This window comes from Hipposideros armiger, unplaced genomic scaffold (genome assembly GCF_001890085.2).
Source record: "Hipposideros armiger isolate ML-2016 unplaced genomic scaffold, ASM189008v1 scaffold_166, whole genome shotgun sequence".
NCBI lineage: Eukaryota > Metazoa > Chordata > Mammalia > Chiroptera > Hipposideridae > Hipposideros > Hipposideros armiger.
The window spans coordinates 2,855,034-2,871,897 of NW_017731516.1; the positions used below are offsets into that span (position 1 = coordinate 2,855,034).

The 16,864-nt window shown below is 35.1% G+C and overlaps 1 protein-coding gene across 5 annotated transcripts in view; it reads right to left on the reverse strand.

The window, feature by feature from the left end:
- The window catches only part of CNOT2 (CCR4-NOT transcription complex subunit 2), a 112,883-nt gene that overhangs the window by 58,720 nt on the left and 37,299 nt on the right, over nucleotides 1-16,864 (reverse strand). For 2 of the 5 annotated variants that reach the window (XM_019651775.1, XM_019651777.1), the window contains exon 2: nucleotides 16,340-16,482. The exons of 1 other annotated variant lie outside the window; for it this stretch is intronic. In XM_019651775.1, coding sequence (XP_019507320.1) covers nucleotides 16,340-16,387 — 48 coding nt within the window. In that variant the 5' untranslated portion in view covers nucleotides 16,388-16,482. The remainder of the gene's footprint in view (nucleotides 1-16,339; nucleotides 16,483-16,864) is intronic. 2 more of the 5 variants (XM_019651774.1, XM_019651773.1) reach the window with 1 other exon arrangement.

Sequence of the window (16,864 nt, forward strand, 5' to 3'; positions counted from 1 at the left end):
TGCCAACTTGGGCCAGTGAAGCAACGTCCTCCACAACTAAACTGAAGAACAGAAGGACAGCAACTTGTCTGTTCCCCTTCCCCCAATTCCCCAGCACTGTTCCCATCCCCCAATTCCCCAATAAAAAATCTTTAAAAAAAAAATTAATGATTCCAAGAAAACTAGATTCTACTATGAATATTAAGGCTAATAAAAATAGATTCTTATTTAAGTTATTTAAATAACCTATTATTCAATAACATGTTATTAAAGGTAATATTTTAAAACAGTAAACTAAATATAGAGGAGTATCAGGATCCTGAATTATGCTATATGAAGCACTTAAAAACGGAAAGTATTCCTTTAGCAAGGGAACATGGGACCTTTAAAATACCTCTAAATATCTTGCTATATAAATTAATTCCATAAACATTCAGTGAGCATCAACAATGTAATGTGCTAGACAGTACATGTATACTCATGTACTTTATCCATTTGATGTTCAGAATAAAGAAAAATTACAAACCAAAGCAAGGAGACGAGAAAACACATTTACAATGGATTCTTGCACCATTACTATGAACTTGGAGGCCTTGGGTAAACTTACCCTTTGTTACCTCTAATCTACTACCATTTTCCCCTTATCATACGGTGTTCTGGCTACTGACCCCCCGTCCCCGTCCCCGTCCCCGCCCCTGCTATTCCTCAAATACATAAGACCTACTGCTGTCTCCAGGGCTTTGTGCTAGATGTAACCTCCAGGAGGTGCTCTTCCCCAAGATACCTACACCACCTCACTTCAGGTACTGAAGGACTTTCCTCCTTGCTTTATTTTAAATTACACTACCCTTTTCCCCAGCCCCTTAGGCACTCTCTACCTCCTTTCCTACTTTAATTTTTTCTCTATTACATGTATCAACAAATAATATACAATGCATTTTATTTAATGTCTTTCTATGCTCTAAAATGTCAGCTCCATGAGAACAGATTTGTTTGTTCGTTTCTTTCTCGGTTCACTTCTGTCTCCAAAGGATCTGGAACAATTGCCTGGCACAAAGAAGGCCCAAAACATGAATGCCCCTCATCTTACTCCACACATGCTATTACCTGCGTGTTTGTTATCTGACACTAACTGACCAATGCAGCGCTTTCAGCACATGCAAAAACTTTATAAGCATAATAAGTATTTTTAAAGTATTAGAACTATGTCAGAAAATTAATGTTAAATTTTATATCTCTGAAATATAAATGAATAAAAATTGTTTCATGCCTTTCCCAATGAAATGACAACCACTTCCAAAATACCTAACAGACTACCAAAAACCTTCAGTGGTTAGAATGTTATAATCTGAGAAGCACCAGATAAGGATCTGGAGATTAAAACAAGTTTTTTCCATTTCCCAAATTTTTTCTCAAGTTAGATTACCCATTTTTAAAAACTTGTTTTCGAGTTGTTTCAGACTTATAGTTTAATATGATGAGACAACACATGTCTCTTTTCTATCACAAAATCCCACCAGAAGAATTATACTACTTAGAGCCACTGGGTTGCACTGTAGTTCATGGGAATATGAACTTGGTTGCAATTAGCTGAACAGTGCACGGCCTCAACAGTCTGACAAAATGGGTCTCGTGCAAATAAGCATTAATATGTATTGAGTGTTCGCCAAATGAGAAGTACTGCTCCAAGAACTTTATATATATACACACATACATTTATTATTTCACTCAATCATAATAAAACCTCTATAAGATTATTACTTTTTCTTCAAGTTCAGACACAGAAGGGTAGAGCCTATAGACTGTACTGAAATCAAACAGTCATCTTGGAGAATACCCAGCTCCCGCAACTCCAATAAGATACCAAAGGTTTATTCTCCAGAAAACCCAAGTGGGCAGGCTCCAAATTTTGGAAATTCGCCAAAGTGTCAGAGGTGAAGCATGGGCTTGAAAACTGAGGGATCAGTAAAGACCTACATTCTGAGCTGTGGGGTCCCTAGTTTTTTCCCCTTAACTGATTACAGAACACTACCACACAGATTAAGAACCACCCCTCTACCCCACCTTAAAACTACAGCTGACCCTTGAACAACAGGGGTTTGAACTATGCAGGTACACTTATATAAGGATTTTTCAATAAATACTGTAAATGTATTTTCTCTTCCTTAATTTTCTGAAATTTTCTTTTCTCTACCACACTTTATTGTAAGAATAGTATATAATACATATAACATACAAAATACATGTTAATCAACTGTGTGTGTTATTGGTAAGGCTTCCAGTCTACAGTAGATTATCAGTAGTCAAGTTTTTGAGGAGTCAAAGTTTTACGGAGATTTTCAACTGCGCGGTTGGTCAGTGCTCCTAACCCCCACGTAATTCAAGGATCAGCTGTACATGTTTTCTGTAGAAAAACTATATTGCTTCTGAGAAACGAATGTCACACACTATGAAAATGAGGTCTTCCCCAATGAAATGGTTAACTCAACTACATGTTAACAAGATCTATCTACAATGCTGTTCCCAATTTTTAAAAAACTGTCATCTGGAAATAATTTTAGACTTAGAAGAGTTGTAAAAATATTAGTGGTCCCATATACTCCACCTTCCTCTAGTGGTAACATCTTATACGACCACAGTACAAGTATCAAAACTAAGAAATTAGCTCTACTAACTAAACAACTTTACACAGATTTCACTTAGTTACTCCACTAATGTCTTTTTTCCTATTCCAGAATCCAGATCACATTCAGCTTTATGTTTCCTTAGTCTTCTCCAGCCTCAGGCTTTATTTCAGTTTTTCCTTATTTTTTCACAACACTGACGTCATCAGAACTCTGATGTCACTACACTGTAGAATGGCCTGCAATTTGGGTATGTCTGATGCTTTCTCATGAGTAGACTGAAATTATGCTTTTACAGCCACATCACCATAGAGGTGATGTGTTCTTCTCAAGTGCATCATATAGTATGATGGATAACGTCCAGTGAATGGATGTGATGATACTATGTCTTATTACAAGTGATTTTAACCTTGATCTTGATTAAGCTGGTGTATCTGCCAATCTTCTCCACTGTAAATTACTGTTTTCCCTTTCTAAATAATGTTTTAAAAGAAGTACTTTGAGAATTTGTAAATATGTTTGTCTTTAAATTTTTGCCCAATAATTATAGTATTCATCCATGGGTATTGCTTGCAGCACCTATTCCTGTGATGTTCTAATTGTGATTTTCTATTTTCTTCACTTCTATATTATATTTGTTAAGTGAAATGCTTCTTCAAGTAAACCAATCAACTTTTAAAGACCTAAGTCTTAAATATGAACAGAGTGTCAAAGAATTTACCTAACTGGCCCAAAGTGATATAGGTAGAAAGTGGAGAATAATGTCTCAAAGTCAGGGTCCTTCACTCTTATAAGCACATTCTTTCAGTTTTACTACAGTGCCCTCATCCCAGTAGAAAAGGTTTAAAATTTCATATGTCCCAAGCAGTCTCTCTTAACATGCTGGCCTTGAAAAAATATCTTCCTGTTTTCATTAGCCCATGTACTACTATAATGTCTTTATTTTTATTTTTATTTTTTAGCTGAGCCATCCTGCTACCTGTTGGCAGCTCAGCTCAGGCCGGGCATTGAACCGCTGTTGCTCAGAGCTCAAACTCTTGAGCGAGCTCTTAACCAAATGAGCCACTCGGCCGGCCCTTAAAATGTCTTTAATTTATTAAGCCATGTTAAACAATAAAGAGATAATATATCATTTTATGCTACAGAACACAGACTTTTGCACTAAGGAATTCTAATTAGTAAAATTATTAGCTCAGCTGAGAAGATAAATGGTTATTTATAGGTCTAATAGATTCTGGGGAATCTAGAGGAAGGGGATTTAAGGGAAATCATCTAATTTTTTGCATTAGGTAAAACAGAATCAAGGCTATGATGACTCCATATATGAACGGGGATTTATTTACTGACTTGTACTGTTTTATGTTTCTTTACAAATGACCTAAGTGCTGAGAACAGGTGTAATATTTCTGTGTATTGCATACCACTTAGTGTCTTACACAAAAGAAAGCACTCAAGCCTTGACTGAACGCTGACACAAAAGCTCTTTATCAGGAATGCTTTTTCATTCATCTTCTCAACCAAAATATAACTTTAAAAAATGAAATCTTAGCACTTCTACTTCCAACCAAAATGTAGTAGGGACCCACTCCCCTTCCACTTCACTTGAAACTTAAAAAATATACAAAATACATTAAACGATCATTTTCAGACATATGACACCAGGTAATGCAAGACAATAATCCGAGAGAAGAGAAAGAATTGATGTGAGCCCTACAACTGCCCTTGCTTACTGACTGAAGGAATTTCCAGGCTATAATGCAGGGAGAGAGACCTGGTGGAGCCCAGAAATCTCTGTGAATTGAGGAAGTGTAGCTGAGCGCCTGGGTAGGCCAAGGGAGCTAGAGGGAAAAGGCTCCAGTACCACACATGAGTGAGCTGCAAAGGGAAAGAGGCCTATGATCTGCAGAGGATCCCTCTTGAGTCTTCTTCGCTAAGTAATGATCAGTATATGCATGTGAGGAAACTACCAGAGGCTGGGTAAAGAAACAGTGGAAACAATTTCCAGGGCTCACACAGAGCTACTCCCATAAGTCAGAGTAGAAAAACATTGGGCATTAGTACTTAGAAGAGTACAGCCTCAGTAGTTGGGAAAAATTAGCCCTAAAGGCAATTGTGGTTCTATCTAACAAAACTTAAAATATAAAAAAGAGGTGTCAAATGGCTCAAACCATTTCTAAGTAACTTAGCTGTGTCCCCAAGAAAAGTCAAGAATATTTACAGGAACACAAAAAATACATAGCACTGAACAGGTAAAAAATTTCTGAGGACTGGCATTGAAGTAAAAATTACCAGGCACGCAAAGAAGCAGTAAAATAAAACACATAATGGGGAGGTGGGGAACAAACCAACAATCAATAGAAACAGACCCAGAAATGACACATATGATAACATTAATAGACATGACATTAAAAAAATTATAAAACTACAGTTTGTATGTAAAAGGTGGAATAACTGGCATGATGAAGATTAGTGAACTTAAAAAAATATCCTAAGTAAAACATGAAGAGAAAAAAATAATTTAAAAAAATGAAGTGGGACAACTCCATAAGACTTCATACATGTGCAATTGGAGTCCCCAAAGTGGAACAGGGACAAATAAATATTTAAAGAAATAATGGATAAAAAATTTTTCCAGATTTCATAAAAACCATAAACACACATATTCAAGAGGCTCAAGAAATCTTCAAGCACAAAAGCCATGAAGAATATTATACCAAGATACGTCATAATCAAAATATGTTAAAACCAATAAAAAAAACTTAATAGTGAGAGAAAAAGTTACATTATGTAAAGAGGACTAAAGATAAGAATGACATCAGACTTTTTGTCAGAAATTACCTAAGTCAGAAGACAATGGAGCAAAATCTTTAAAGCACTAAAACAAAAATAACTCTCAACTTTGAATTCTATACCAGCAAATCTTCCAAAAATAAAAGATTTCAGACATACAAGGCCTAAAAGAATTCATCACTATCAAAAATGCAGTACAAAATATTATTTTTAGTTTAGGTCTATCTTGATGGGGCTTTTTCTGTAGACCCACGTCACTGGAAACGCTTCACAGAGTACATATGTACTTTGCTATAGTTATAGAACTATATGTTAGGTTTGTGGAAAAAAACTACAAAACAGAGATGCTAGAAGTATGAAAGATCTACTAGTCAATTTTTTTTTAATGTTAGATATTGATATATCCCAAAGATCTGTACTATTCTAGGATGTGATAGCTTAGGGGAGATTATGAAACTTATTTGTGTTTAGAGGGTGTCTGAAATTGAGGACCAGGCAAATCCATCTATTCTGACACTCAAAAGTGGCCCTAAGGAAACTGCTTGAAAAAATTGAATCCCAAAGATAGATAGCAGGTGGGAAATTTTTGAAGTATGTCATTAGTATGTCCATATTTAAGTGGAGATCAAGGAAGCCCAACCAAAAGAATTGTGGATTGACATGACAACTGTGGTTTAACCAAAAGTTCTTTTTTAAAGGTCTATCTTGAAAATTATGACCCAGACTTTGGAGGAACTAAGGTGATAGGCTGTAGAAGGAATCACAACATGTGAAATTCCTCAAAAATTGACTCTAAATAACTTTGCCTATATCACCCACAGAGGAAAAAAAATTAAGTCCTTCAGGTAGACGGAAAATGATACTATAATGAAAGAAGAGAAGGAGAGGGAAAAGGTGGGGAGTGAAGGAAGAAAGGAGGCAGGCAAGGGAGGAGGGAAGAAAAAAGGAAAGGAAGGGAAGGGATGGAAAGAGGGAAAAAAAAAAAAAGAATGGAAAGAAAAAGAACCACCAAACATTTTAAATTATGGATGACAACAAAAAGCAGAAATTATACTCTCCCCTTCCAATTATAATGAACAATAAAAATATATAATGTATCTAATCAGAAAATGCTTCCCTTAAGAAGTTAACTTCAGCTGAGACCTGAAGAATGATTAGGATATATTTTCTGATAGTATGGCAGACTATTAAAAAAAACAAAACACTCCACTGAAAACTAACTAAAAATGCTCCATGAAATAATGATTCAGCCAATCAACAAATATTTACTGAGCATATACCAGACATTATTCCCGGATAGGATACAGTGTGAACACAGTATCAGTGAAAACTAACACAGAGATTACATTTTTATTTTTAAATGAATTGCTGAGCTTGGAAGGTAGGGAAGGAGGGAAATACAGTACCCAAAAAACAAAGTAAAAGTTGGAATTCAGAGGAGCCACAAGTTTATATCCTCAAAGGGCCAGTTGCCCAAGGTAGAAAAGCTATTAAAAGACTTTCACATAAAGTTGGTTCCTTAAAAGGGCACAACATAATTATAATAACCCCTTAGTGAAGAAGACACCAAAAATTCTTGATGGTCTTGATTTTGATGCTAGGCAGAGGAGGTGAAGAAAATCTCTTGAGAATATATAGCCATAAACCAGCCCAAATTCACATTACCTCTACGGACTGCAACCTCAAGTCAACATTTTATTTTTAATTGGTCCTGAACTGGTGGTGTCATAGGTACTGGTAAAAGCAATTACAAATTTTTGGGGGAAATATCCCTCATCTAGTCCTCAAAGAATTCTCAGGGTTCTAAGAAACATGAAATGATAATTTAACATACACACAAAGAAACAAGGCGCCGTAAGTGAGAACACAGAAACAAGGCATTAGAATGATCTGTGGCAACTTCCAATGGTTGGGTTTATCACACATTAAACACAAAAATGTGTAAAATTATTGAAGAAATAAAAGAGGATATACTGGAATCCAAATGAATGGATGGTAATATGTGGATATTAATGGTAAATGTGTGGGTACAGAAGATACAGGTAAGATTAACAAGCTTGATCTAATGGAGAGAAATAAAGCAGTATACCTAATGGTCATTATGCATTTTGTTCAAGTACATAAACAAACTGGTATACTAATCACACTCTCTAGCTACAGTGGAATTACATGAGAAATCAGCAACAGAAAGAGAACTGAAAAAACCTTGTAAGTTTGGAAAATTAAAAACACTTAAAATTAAAGAATAGCAAAACCTCTTACCCTAAGAGAGAAAAGGAAATAGAGGATAAACTGTTTAATATAAAACAAAACTAAATTTACAAAGTAACTACATAAAGCTAAAAGTTGATTCCTAGTAAAACTGACAACCCACTAGCAAGACTGATAAATAAGGGGGAAAGGTACATAATAAACAACCTTAAGAATGAAAAAGGTGCTGCAGAGAAAAAATTTATATAAGAAGGTAGCATTGTAAGTAATTTCTTTATCCTGGTAAAGTATATCTACAAAAAAAATTCCTGCACCAAACATATTTATTGGTGACAACTTAAAGCTTTTAAGACAAGTAATAAGAAAAAGATTTCTACTAGTGACACTTCTATTAGACATTGTATCAGAAGTACTAGTGAGTTCAGAAATTTAAGTTACAAAAATTATAAAAGTATCTAAACTGTAATTTCCAAATGTTTATTTATATGAAAGCCCCTAAAGAACCTACAAATAAATTTTAATAGAAAAGTTTAGCAACATTAATATCAATTTAAAGTCAACTGTATGTCAATATAACTGTAACATCTATAAAATATAACTTTAAAAATACGATTTAACCCCCCCAAAAGCAACAGAAAAGTACTTATACATCAATCTGACTAAAGATTTGTACATCCATTATTTTAAAAAATAAATGAAACTTAATTTGAGAGAAAATACAGGAGACCACAATATATGAATTCAGGGAAAGAAAGAATAATATAACCCCATTAATTCTTCCCCAAATAAAAATAAAGTCAATGCAACTCCACTTTTATAAACAATACTTTTTTTCATATTCCAAATTTGTCATCGAAAAAAAGGCCAAGAAAGTCAAGAAACTTGTGTGAAGACCAAGACAGACAAACACACATGAAAACTGAACACAAAGCTCCACTATAACCATTATGAAAATGTGGTATTGGCACAGGCATAAACAAACACATCAATGTATCAGAATAGAGATATAAAAAAGAGACCCACAAATATAAAGGAATTTGATTTACAACAAAGCTAGCTAGCACTGCTAATTAGTTGAGGAAGGTAGAACAAGTCAATACATGATGCCAATATAACTGATTATCTGTATGCCGAGGAAAGGAAATTGGACTCCTCCTAACTCACACCATATATAAAAATCAATTTCAGGTGGATTAAATTTAAATATGAAACAAAATAAAAAAACTTTTAAAAGAAACAGGAAAATTTCTTCAGTTACCTAATTTCAATAGAGAAATATATCTCAAACACAACTTTAATAAATTTACAAACATTATGACATTATAAAATGTCAGATCAATATAAAAACTGTTGATGGGACTCCAAATTGACACAAATACTCCTAAACATATTCCTGGAAGACCTTTTGTGAATTTAATTTTCCTAAATTTTGAGAATATGGTTTGGTTCAGAAAACTCCTCTAAATTCATAAAACTCCCTCTTCTGTTATCTTCATGTAGTGTTTAAAAATACAACTGCTTGTTTTCTGAATTTCTAGCTCTGTTCCCCTCTCCCACTTTTATCTGGATCCTCTCTTCCCTCAATCTCTGTTGTCCCTATATTCCTCTGATCCCACACTCAGAAACTTCCCCTCAGCAGGGAGAAAGGCAGCACTGGTGGGTCAGTCTTGCAAGTTCACAAAGCAAGGATGTTCAAGTCATTTTAGGCCTCATCATGGGTCCCTTAACCGACCTAATTAACAAAGTTGGCAAAACCCCTTTGCCAGTTTAAAACTGGCTTATCGCACCACTTTCAAACTGGCTCTTCACAACTTTGAGGTGCTTCTAGTTGCAGGTCCTGACTCCCCCAATGCTTCTATTTTCTTATGCACAAACACTGATAAATGCAGGTCTTTTTATTTTATTAGTTCTCACCTGCTTATATCTGGGGTTCATGGGGATACCTCATTACCAAATTTTGTTACAAATGTTTTACTACCTAGTTGTTCTATCTTTATGTAGAAATTCAGAAAGACAAAAAACAGAAACAAACAAAAAACCTAAGCTGTCACCATCAGTACTAATCATCCTAGAATCTAACTAAGCAAGGCTTTAGATTATATTTTAAAAGATAACATTGCTTATTTCTATATTTTCTGATTCACAGAAATATTTGCACTAATATTTTAACTTTCTATTTAATGATGAATACATGCCATATTCATGACTGAAGCAAATTGCTTAAACATAAAATATTTTTCTAAAAGAGAATACAGTATTTCATGGGTACAAGCCTAGGGCCTCATTTCCCCAAAGCACACCACAGTGAACACACACGCCAGGTATTTTAAATCTTCTTGGGAAAACACAGCAGTATCTGTGAGATACCATGTGAAGTGCTACTGTAAGTGGCTTGGACCGAATTAATATAGCAGAGCTGTTAGTATTTCTTTTGGCACAAGGGCACTGTGAAAAAATTACTACGACACTAAGGGTGCCATAAACTATGTGTCTTGGTGAAACTTGCTTTCTGGGAAACAAATGTCACCTCACTTGATGAATTCAAAAGATGAAGAAAAAAGTGTTAGAACGTATAATGCATTCAAAGAAAGGCTAACATTGTTAGCATCACATAATTATAAGCCAACTAAGGAGGAACTTGGGAATTCATTTAATTTGATGTTCTTGGTTGGCCAGAGGAAGAAGAAAAAGAGGAGCCATGAATAACAAATGTTAATATGTATTAAAAAAACAAACAAACAAAAAACAAACTAGGTCACAGAGTCAAAATGACTATTGCTGATAATGCGGATTATGACATGAACACGGGCATCACATTCACATGTGTAATTTAAGAGCAATCTCATTTTAGCAGTTGTACAACTGCAACTGAAGAGAGCTTAGTCATCCATTTTGAGTTCTTTCTATCTCTTGCTTCATCTCTGGCCACAGACAATAAGTCACAGCCATTTGTTTCCAAGAGTTTCTTTCAAGAGCAATCTGTGAACCAGTCGGCTGGTTTCAGGCATTTATTTTTTAACTAATTCCTTCCTCAACTCACTCTTGTTCACCTTAATCCAACACCAAACATCAATAAAGAGGAAAGCCTCCATCTTTCTGCCTTTGGGAGAGCTACTCTGTCAACTCTTGAACCGCTAAGTATTCATTTTTGTTTTTAGTTCTTATTCATTTTAAGTAGTCTCATGTTTACCACGTACCTTTAATATACTTTAAGGTATCACATATTCTAAGATGCTTTGATGCTAGTGCTGTTTTTATACTAGAAGCTACTATGTTACAACTATGACTGTAAGATACCATCAGTTGTTAGATGCGTTCTGACAAAAGATAAAAATTTTCAATAATGTATAAACTTAGAACTCAAGAAATGTGGTACTTCATTGCTTATTTACATTACATTTATATTGCAATTCAAAACAAAAAAAATGTAATTTGTATGCAGTACTGTATAACACTCTTGCATATTGAATGGAAACATACCAATACATTTCTATGTGTAAAATAATTAAGTAACATGCTTTAAATGCTTTGTATTATGCAGAAATCCTTGGTGAATTGTCAGATAGGTGTTGAGTGTTTTAGCAATATCTGGGAAATTGTTTATGATTTTAGGTGGGCTAATTTTTTTTTCCATTAAAAATAACAAGATAGTGTACCACTGTCCAAATAATTGCCAAACAATACATAAAGATGTACCTGTATATACTGACACACATATGTAATAAAAATATAATAATAAAAAGAATGAAATACAAAACTTAAACTAGTAAATACTTTTAGAGAAGGAGGCAGGGAAGGATGGGACATGGAAACATCCCAATTAAATATAATATGCAAGCTGCAGAAAAACAATATTTGTTAAAAACAAAAACAAGTCATATTTGCACACTTACACCTGTGTAATCACTAGAAAAGATATGAAAAGATACACACGGGGCCAGCCGAGTGGCTCAGTTGGTTAAGAGTTAGCTTAAGCGTATGAGCTCTGAGCAACAGGGCCACGGATTCGATTCCCACATGGGCCAGTGACGCTGTGCCCAAGCTGAGCTGCCGCTGAGCTGCCAACAAGTGGCGGAATGGCTCAGCTGGTGACAGCACGTGACCCTAACAACAAGACTGCCTGTTCAATGGTGGGCTAAGCCCGCCTGCAACTAAGACTGAACTCGGCACCTTGAGCTGAGCTGCCGCCCGGATGGCTCAGTGGACAGAGCGTGCGCTCTTAACAAGACTGCCGGTTCAACTCCCACAAGGGATGGTAGCTATGCCCACCCGCAACTAAGACTGAACACAGTATATTGAGCTTAGAGGCCACAACCTGCCGACTGACAGCCAGATGGCAACTGGCACCCTCCACAAGATTGAAAAACAACAGCTTGGCGGGTCCCCCTCCCCAATTCCCCAATAACAAACAAACAAACAAAAAAAGATACACACTAAACAAGAGTAAAGTTGTGAAGATAAACTTTTAAGTTCTATTTTATGTTCCTGTCTTTTTCTTTAAAGTTCTTGCATGAGCATTTATTACTTATGTGATTTAAAAAACTAGTAAAAAGGAAATAAAATATTTAATGGTGGGGGAGGGAGAAGAAAATGGCAATACCATCACTGCCATAGTTCTCTGATATACTGTATTCCACAAAGTCAGTGCAGCATTTTATATTATGAGGTATTCTTCAAAAACATATGAACTGGAATGCAGTAGCTCCAGTTTACATATAACATATTGAACTAGTCAGCAGTATGTGATGTAATTAGCGATCTCATATTAAAAAGTTCCATTAAGGGTAACATCTAAAAATCTTGGAAATAGCAGTATGTTACCCAGCACATATTATAATGTCTTCCTTTCAATTCTTTCAGTTTTATTTAATTGTATTGAAACATGCACTGAACAACTTTTATGTACCCCAAACCATGCTAGGTTATGACAATACCAAAATAAATAGATATGGTTCCAGTTTTCAAGCTTACAACATGCAGTAGCATTGTTCAACACAATTGTCTGGAAGGATGAAAAAGTTCTACATCTGCACTGTTCAACATGGTAGCCATTAACAATATGTAGCTACTGAGCATTTGAAATGTGGCTAATGTGACTGAGAAAATATTTTTTTATAATTTAAATTTAAATAGCCACTTATTGCTAGTGCCTACAGTACTGGATAGCACAAGTCTCCAGGAAGACAAGGACAAATAAACAGATAACTGCAATGTATTATGGTAAACACTAAGGCTATGAAAGCAAGAAAAAAGAGCAATGAGCCCATCAAAGAATGGCTTCTGGAACTACTGACACCTAATTCTTAAATCATATGAAGAAAGGTGTGGCATTACATGAAGAAGAACCAAAACAAGTAAAGAGTTAAATATACAAGAGCATGGTAGCGAGACTAAAGTAATTTTGTATCACTAAATGCATAAACTCACTATCCAGTCAGAGGAGAGACACTGGAAAGGTAAAAGCATGGAGGGCTCAGAATGTGGAAAGACTATATATAATGTTTAGGAGCTTGGCTTTATTTTGTAAAGGAGGTAAAGCCACTGATAAGTTAAACTGGTAATTAACATGGTTAGATTTGTGCATGCTCATAGCTGGAGTAAATTAGAGGAAGATAAGTTGGGCAAAAAATTGGGAGTTACATTTCCTTGAAAAAAAACTTGACAATCCTTCCAAAAAGGAATGAACTATGAACCATTTAAATAATTAAATTACCTTACCTTAATATATCTATGCAAATAAACTTCAACAACTCTATTTAAACTCCTAAAACTTAAACAGGCTTAAATTTATAGTAAGAAATGAAACACACAAAGTAGATACCAATATAAAAATCAATACTTCAACTAACACCCACTTAAAAGTCACTAGCTTTTAGCGCAAAGCTGAGGAAATGCACCTTCCTAAATTAGTAAGGCTTTAATCAGGTCTATAAGGAAGTGAGTATTGGAGAAATACTATTCTAATCAAACTCTGGAATATTAGCTTATTATTATCAGGATGTTTAAACATCACTGTAAGACATCAAATGCTTTCCAAACACAAAAGCCCTCAAAGATAAATTAAAATGAGTATCAACATGGATACAAAGAAATCCCACTTTTTCCATGAAAAACAGCAGTAAAATTTCTCCAAATGGAATTTTTAAAAATCCAAATCATTTTACCTCAGCCTATACAAACTCTTAGCACTACCAATACAAACATGTGATTTATTTAACATTCCTTTGAATTTCTCATATGCTATTATATATTCATCATAATATCAGATAGGAAATTATTTTTTATACATGTACTTTTCAGAAGAGGCTTCAAAAATAAAATAATTTTACAATGAAGATTTAAACCACTTTTTCCAAGGATATTTCAAAATGCATTAAGTGTTACTAAGCAACAATGAAAGAGAAAAGGAAAAATATTTTATCTGAAAAACCTGAACCAAGAATGCATTTTTCAAGTAATCTCAAAAACATGAATTATTTGTAAATAATGTGAATGGAACAAAAAACTATTTTTACAGTAGAATGAGCAGGAATTTGGAAATCTCTTCATGTGTAAAATATAATCTCATTCTATTCTCCTAAGTGAAAATTTTGGAATCTATATTAATATGATTCCATGAAGTAAATTAACCATACCATGTAATGATACCAAGTTCTTCACAAGCTGGTTTATGAGCACTGAAAAGCCACATAACCTAGAATCACAATATTCTTAAAATAATTTACCAGAACCCATCAAAATATGCAACAGCACAAGTGGTGTGACCAATTAAAATCTTATGAGTCAAGGTAGTTGGAAGTGGTTGTGGGACAGGAGGAGCTACATCAAGTATAAATAATTAGCAAAGGTCATGTTGGTCAAGTCTATGAGAACCACTCAGAACAGCTCACTTCGGCTTATTAAATCATAATGATCCAGCAAGAAACTTTAGACATCAAGTAGGTGAAACTCTGAAAAGGTTAAATATGACACTATGTTTTATTAGGGGCAATGCCCAATGCAGAACCTAAGTCTTTTAAGCAAAGGCCCTCCGCTATTATACCATGAATATGCATGTACAATTTTCTCCACTGTTTACTTGTACAATTTGAGGGAAAAACAAGTTAACTGGGCTAAAATTAATGATTAGCCAATTAACCAAATAATTAGCAGATTAACCAAAGCTGTTGCCATTACACTAGTTGCCTTCATAACCTAGAGGGAATGAAATCGGTGGGTGGGTAGAAGAGAGGGAGGTTGGATATACATGTATCTGTGCAGGAATTATTCCTACTTGAGCTTTGAACTATTCTGCATTCTGAATCACTACATAATTTGATAATGATTATTATCAAATGAATAAAGCAGATTTTCTTTGAAAAAATTAAATTCAAATGTTTTCTTTTAATCACTATTAATAGTACTACCTTTAAAATTCAACTTCTTGGGCCGGCCCAGTGGCGCGATGGTTAAGAACTGGCTTGGGATGCCAGAGGGCCCCGGTTCGGATCCCACATATGAGGGCCAGTGACACTGCCCTCCACAGCTAAGATGCTGAACAACAGCTCAACCTGGAGCTGGGCTGCCGTGAGTCGCTGGCAACTGCATAGGCTGCAGCGGGCTGCCATGGGCTACTGTGTGTAGCCAGCAGCCAGCGTGAGCGGTGTCCAGAAGCCAGTGACTGATCTGCCTCGCCCGGGAAGAGCGCAATGATGGTGCCAACTTGGGCCAGTGAAGTAACGCCCTCCACAACTAGACTGAAGAACAAAAAGGACAGCAACTTGTCTGTTCCCCATCCCCCAATTCCCCAATGAAAAAAAAATCTTTAAAATTCAACTTCTTTTAAAAGCTCAGAAAGAAAACAGGGATATTACACTTCAATCATCCTGTCATCATCCTTACACACTACATAGGAGATGGATAATACCGTATTTCCCCATGTATAAGACGCACCCTTTTTCAAAAAATTTGGGGTCTAAAAACTGGGTGCGTCTTATACAGTGGTTTGTAGGGGTTTTTTTACTTGCATGTCCCGCTGTTTTTGCACTTGTTTTTGCGCTCATACAACCACTGTATAAAACGCATCCAGTTTTTAGACCCCCAATTTTCCGAAAAAGGGTGTGTCTTATACATGGGGAAATACGGTAACTAACTTAATAAATGAGAAAACAAGAATCTAGCATTATAAGGACTGCAAGTAAATAACAAATTTAATAGAATTTGGGTTCTGAAAATCCTGGGATTTTCATTTCTATTTCTTCTATACTCTAACCAATTTTATCTACATTTCTGTGATGCTCCACCACCCTGAATACAGTATCAGATTTCAGGATTAGTCTTCCGGGAGTAATATGTATAAAAGCAATCGACATTTTGTTTTATGGAATACTAGTTCTGAATCCAGCCATGAAGTTATAAATTGTGTATCAGATAATCTAAGTTTTGATATATACATATATATATATATATACACACACACACACACACACACACACACATATATATACCTATATGTATACACACACAACAGGGTATTTGTTTTGACACTAAAAGACTATACATTATAAGCGTGCTTTATTTTGAAAAATGTTCCCAACTATTTCAACTGTCAAATCCAACATATATTTTTTAAATTATAATCCAAAATTTTCAAATTGAGGTATATCCAATCTGCTGGTTCCAGTTAAACACAACACATGAAACAATTCAATGTAGCTATATGGCCAATAGATAAAAAAGAAAAAAAATGATCTTACCTGGTAGTTTCTTTTCTCAGATAATGTATGTCCATCAGTCCTCACCATAGAGTCGTGTCCTTTCCTCACAGTACTGGAGGCAATCAAACAGAACTGTCACTCAAGGGTCGTGTCACAGGAAGGACCGCCCACCAGTTCTCCCTCTAGAGTGGAATTATCCAAAAGCCGTCAAAATTACTAACATGTAAACATATGAACAGTAGCAAAAATATCTAATATGATACACAGAATATAAACAAAAACACAGAATACTTTTTTAATATCCACATCTTCCTCTGAAATCATCTGAAGGAGGGCTATACTAGCGGACATACTTTATTTGAGATAGAAATTATCAAATATGAAAAACGCTTCCTTTCCATTTCTACACTCTCCAATTAACACTGTCCGCCAGACCTCACACACAAGGAAGAAATTTAGTAAATAAAAATGGAGAGGACAAAATATCCAATTAATTCAGATTCAGTCGTTTAATTTCAAATCCCTCTCCTCCAAAGGCTTACTTAAATAGCATTCATTCAGTTT